Here is a 5,758-nt window from a genome sequence, read left to right on the forward strand (position 1 = left end):
GCGTGCGTGCGTGCGTGTGTGAATTTGTATGTGTGCGTACAGTATGTTTGTGGACTTGTGCATGTGTGCATTTGTTTGTTTGTTGGTGTGTGTGTGTGTGTGTGTGTGTGTGTGTGTGTGTGTGTGTGTGTGTGTGTGTGTGTGTGTGTGTGTGTGTGTGCGTGTGTGTGCTTGTATACTTGTGCGTGTGTTCATTTGCATGTATGTACTTGTGTACTAATGTCCTAGCGCGTTTGTTTGTGTGTGTATTTGTGCATGTATGTGTTCGCGACAATAAAACAATTGAACACGTTTATTAGCAACGTCCCGAACACGCTGCATGCAACAGGAAGTCAACATCTCTTAGCGTGACGTCTTCTATCAGCGTGACCTTGGGCAGCGTGAGAAGTGGCTGAAACCTTTGCCAAGTGAACCCGTTGCAGGAACCCAGTGCACTTCCTGGAACGTCAAACGTGTGTGTGTGTGTGTGTGTGTGTGTGTGTGTGTGTGTGTGTGTGTGTGTGTGTGTGTGTGTGTGTGTGTGTGTGTGTGTGTGTGTGGAGAGGGAGTGTGTGTGTGTGTGTGTGTGGGTGTGTGTGTGTGTGTGTGTGTGTGTGTGTGTGTGTGTGTGTGTGTGTGTGTGTGTGTGTGTGTGTGTGTGTGTGTGTGTGTGTAGGCAAAGGGAGAGGGTGTTGGTAATGATTTGCGAAACCATAATGCACATTCATTAACGCATAACTGTATAGTAATCAGGAAACTTGTGTCCTTCACTTATAACATATACATAGCATACAAAGATAAAAAAAGGGGAATCCACTGAACAGAAAAGGAGAATGTTTGAGTAACAGATTTATTTACGGAGTGAGTCACACTATAATACTGGTGAGCATATACTCTTAAAATTAAAACAAAGAACATTACATTTGTACGTGGCATACAAAACAAACAGGAGGTAGAGATTACTATGCTAAGTGTGGCGTCGAGGCCGGACTTGTCATGGTCTTGTAGCGGTGAATGATATGAGCTTGGGAGAATGACAGAGGCATCGTGGGCATTGGGTATGAGGCTGTTGTCCCTTCGGCGCGGGCAGGACGGCAGGGCACGTCGCATCCGCAGCTGCCAGGGCCTTCGGGCCTGCGTGTCGTGTTCTCGTCACGGCGAGCGGCGGTTCTGTCTACTGAGGAAGCTGCTGCTGCGGCAGTCCTCTGACTTCGCTGTGTACCTCCCGGGGCGTTTCGAGAGCCTTCCGAAGGGAGCTTCGTCGTCGTTGTCCTGTCGGGCGTCTTACTGTCACCTTGGGCGAGCCGTCGTCGCCTGTGTCTTCGTGAGGGTGTCCTCCCTCGCCGTCGGGTCACGTCAGTTGGGCGTGTGGATGGACTTCCGCAGGAGGTCTATGATGCCCTGTGCGTACGTGGTGGCGGTCTCCCGCGAAAGCTTCTGCGTGTAGTAGTCGAGGGAGTAGCAGAAGCGGCCGCGGAACGTCTGCAGGGTGTGCTGGCAGAGCGTGGGCATGAAGTGGCACGACACGGAGCGCAGCACCCGCGACACCTCGACCTCGTCGCCCATGCCGGGAAAGGTGTGGGTCAGGTCGCCCATGTTGGTCACGGTGTAGTGGTTGTCGTTGGTGGAGGGGAAGCCCGCCCAGTCCAGCCACGAGTTGCTGCGGATGATGAGGATGAGGCGCTCGCTGATGGGCTGGATCTTGAGCGGGTGCTGCGTCGTGGTCAGTTGGTACACAAGGCTCGAGTGCACGCCGCGCGAATACTCCCAGAAGCCGTCCAGGTCAGCGCGCTTCGTTGCGAAGCCCACGTCCAGCATGGAGATGTGGCAGCCGAAGGTGTTGGGCTGCGCGTCCTTGGGCCAGTAGCGTCGCATGTTGATGGCCTGCAGGGAATTGACGGTCGTCGCGTCCAGCGAGTGGTTCTTGTCCGCCATCATCTGGTACAGCGTGAGGTTGGCGGCGGCGGTGAAGGCCGAATTCAGGGTCACGCCCTCCATCTTGCACCGCCGGAGAAGGTTCCTGGTGGTGAACTCGTCCAGCTCGTGGTGCAGGACCCGCGTGCTCGCTATGTTCTCTGCGGGCATTCTATAAATGTGTGTAAAGTTCCTGACGTAGGCCCCATAGCTGAGGATACCCTTGTAGAAGCGTTTAAGGAAGATAGTGAACAAGTAGCCCTGCGAGGACGCGTCGTCGGCTATCTGGTCGTGAAGGGGCGTAGCGAAGACCCCCTCCTGACGCATGTCCACTTCGCGCCCCGCCAGCAGGTCGTTCACTACCTGCAGGAACACCTTGCAGAATTTCATGTTGGTCGTTCCGTCACTTACGTTGTGGTGGAAGCCGAAGAGGCAGACGTACTTGTACTTGAGGTTGTGGTTGTTGTCTCTGACGCACTCGTCCTCGCCCTGGAGGGGGACGAACCTCGTGAACCAGAGGGGGCCCTCTTCCAGGCGATAGCGGCGTCGGAGCAGTGACTCGAGAGTGGCCAGGACGTCGTCGCTGCGCAGCTCCTCGACGTCCACGGCCTCCCTCGGGATCTCGCGCCACCACAGCCTGCCCTTGTGGCGGCCGATCGACATGCGCAGATGAGGCAGCTTCCTAGAACGAAAAGAGCGCCTTAGACATGGCAGAGGCGCGAACGGCACACGCGAATTTACAATGGTATCTGATGCTGTCTACTTTTTGTGAACTTCTGTAGAAGCAAGAAAAAAATATGAAGCAAGCAAAATAAGATCAAATTTGTCGAGGTAAAATGGACTTGATGTTCTTGCTTATTATGTCTTCAATAAAAAAAAAATACTTTGAAATTATATATAAAAAACGGATTAGAACTCTCACTTTTTTGTCACAATCTGAGCATGACGTTATATTAAAAGCTGTTATTTATGCATGATGATTTTGTCTTGAATGCGTGGAATAGGGTGAACCTGAGCATTATTTGCATGACAAAAACATGATAATATATGCTTAATGATCTGCTATTCCAAGCTCATAACGTCAATGTGTTTTCTCTACATGATACGAAACGTTGCATCTGCATGATAAAAAGAAACTTAACTGTATAAAATAATATGTTCTTGCATGATAATATTGTGTATACGTTAGAAAAAAAAGCTGCAACTGGAAAAAAAAAATCATTTTTAAAAGTTCTATTATCAGTGCATGTTGAAAAGCTACTACGAAGAACGATATAAAGGGTGAAAGACTGATCATGCACATGATAAAAACCTGTAAATCATGCATGATGGTGCTGTCTGTACTTTCACTGCTACCTGTGCATGATGATATCTTCCTGCACATGGTGAAAAATGTTGCACATGCATGACCGTCAAGTGTGCATGTTGCTAAAGTGTTGCCTGTGCATGATGAAAAGCTGCATATCATTAAAAAAGAACTTCCTCTTTGCATGACGATAAAATGATCTCTGCAAATGAATGATGAAAATCTGCTGTGCATGATGAATGATGGTTACCTACCATTCATGCAGAGTGAGAATTTGTTCCTGTCATGATAAAGTGTCATATGCAATGATGATGGCACTTTATATGCGGTGATGACACTTGCATGACCCATATTTCTTGGTTAACGGTGTGTTACATGTGCATGGAAATAATCCACTGGCTTTGCATGAAAACAGAAAGTCAGACGCGTATAATAAAAGCCTGTAAATAGTGTCATGCATGTGTTACAATTTGCAGACACAGTTTCCCTCGTGTGCATGATGACAGCATACTTAAATCATCCCTCTCTACTGTGTTTTCTGGGCATGATAGTAGTGTTACCCGTGCATGATGTGCATGGTATGATACTTATTATTTGGTAAGATGGAATTATTTTGTCTTTACTGCTTTATCTGTGCATGATTGGCAATAGTTTCATTACCTGTACATGACTGGTAACAGTTTTACTACGTGTGCATGATTGGCAATAGTTTCCTTACCTGTGCAAAACTAGTAACGTTTGCATTGCCTGTGCATGATTTGGTAATAGTTTCATTACCTGTGCACGATTGACAAGTTTCCTTACCTGTGCATAATTATCAATATTTCCATTACCTGTGCATGACTAATAAGTTTCATCACCCGTGCATGACCGATAATAGTTTCATTACCTGTACATGATAGAGGTGGCCTGCTTGATGACCTCAAAGTCGATGGGCGCGCGGGCGTCCAGCCACAGCGCGTACACTGTGGTCATGCAGCCGTGGTCATGCGCGGCGGTCATGAAGCGTTCGGCGTAGCCCAGGGGTCGTACCCATCTCCCCCTCTCGCTGCGGGGGTGGGCATCGTGCGGGGAGGGGGGGCCGCAGGTGCTGTGTAGGGGGGAAGGGGAGAGAGAGGAGGGGGAAGGGGGGGGAGGGGAGGGAGTGGGCGCTACAGGAGGTGCCCTTGGAAGCGAGGAGGGAGGGGGAGGGGGTGCCGTCGGCCGCGCCTGTGGAAGACAGAGAGTGTCACAAAGGGGGAAGGCGGAGTGCATGAGAGGGGGAAGGGGAGTGCATGAGAGGGGGAAGGGGAGTGCATGAGAGGGGGAAGGGGAGTGTATGAGAGGGGGGGAAGGGGGAGTGCATGAAAGGGGGAAGGGGGAGTGCATGAAAGGGGGAAGGGGGAGTGCATGAAAGGGGGAAGGGGGAGTGCATGAGAGGGGGAAGGGGGAGTGCATGAAAGGGGGATGGGGGAGTGCATGAAAGGGGGAAGGGGGAGTGCATGAGAGGGGGGAAGGGGGAGTGCATGAAAGGGGGAAGGGGGAGTGCATGAAAGGGGGATGGGGGAGTGCATGAAAGGGGGAAGGGGGAGTGCATGAAAGGGGGAAGGGGGAGTGCATGAAAGGGGGAAGGGGGAGTGCATGAGAGGGGGATGGGGGAGTGCATGAAAGGGGGATTTGGAGTGCATGGAAGGGGGAAGGGGGGGTCCATGAAAGGGGGAAGGGGGAGTGCATGAAAGGGTGAAGGGGGAGTGCATGAAAGGGGGAAGGGGGGTCCAAGAAAGGGTGAAGGGGGAGTGCATGAAAGGGGGAAGGGAGAGTGCATGAAAGGGGGAAGGGAGAGTGCATGAAAGGAGGAAGGGGAAGTGCATGAGAGGGGAAAGTGGGAAGGGGGAGTGCATGAAAGGGGGAGGGGGAGTGCATGAAAGGGTGAAGGGGGAGTGCATGAGAGGGGGAAGGGGGAGTGCATGAAAGGGGTAAGGGGGAGTTCATGAAAGAAGGAAGGGGGAGTGCATGAGAGGGGGGGGAAGGGGGAGTGCATGAGAGGAGGAAGGGGGAGTGCATGGAAATGGGAAGGGGGAGTGCATGAGAGGAGGAAGGGGGAGTGCATGGAAATGGGAAGGGGGAGTGCATGAAAGGGGGGAAGGGGGAGTGCATGAGAGGGGAAAGGGGGAGTGCATGAAAAGGGGGAAGGGGGGTCCATGAAAGGGGGAAGGGGATTGCATGAGAGGGGGAAGGGGATTGCATGAGAGGGGGAAGGGGGGGGTGCATGAGAGGGGGAAGGGGAGTGCATGAGAGGGGGAAGGGGGGGTGCATGAGAGGGGGAAGGGGGAGTGCATGAAAGGGGGAAGGGGGGGTGCATGAGAGGGGGAAGGGGGGTGCATGAAAGGGGGAAGGGGGAGTGCATGAGAGGGGGAAGGGGGAGTGCATGAAAGGGGGAAGGGGAGTGCATGGAAGGGGGAAGGGGGAGTGCATGAGAGGGGGAAGGGGGAGTGCATGAAAGAAAGAAGAAGAGGATGCAAAAAAGAAAGGAGGAAGAGAATGCATAAAAGAGAGGAAGAGAGGGGTGGGGAATGCATG

General features: G+C 52.2%; 1 protein-coding gene across 1 annotated transcript in view; it reads right to left on the minus strand.

The window, feature by feature from the left end:
* Positions 1 to 815: 815 nt before the first annotated feature.
* The window catches only part of LOC125029000, a 21,796-nt gene continuing 16,853 nt past the window's right edge, over positions 816 to 5,758 (minus strand). The window contains exons 2-3 of the mRNA XM_047618698.1: positions 4,089 to 4,408; positions 816 to 2,575 (exon numbers count right to left, since the gene is read on the minus strand). Coding sequence (XP_047474654.1) covers positions 1,336 to 2,575; positions 4,089 to 4,201 — 1,353 coding nt within the window. The 5' untranslated portion in view covers positions 4,202 to 4,408 and the 3' untranslated portion in view covers positions 816 to 1,335. The remainder of the gene's footprint in view (positions 2,576 to 4,088; positions 4,409 to 5,758) is intronic.

The sequence above is a fragment of the Penaeus chinensis genome, chromosome 9 (genome assembly GCF_019202785.1).
Source record: "Penaeus chinensis breed Huanghai No. 1 chromosome 9, ASM1920278v2, whole genome shotgun sequence".
Taxonomy (NCBI): domain Eukaryota; kingdom Metazoa; phylum Arthropoda; class Malacostraca; order Decapoda; family Penaeidae; genus Penaeus; species Penaeus chinensis.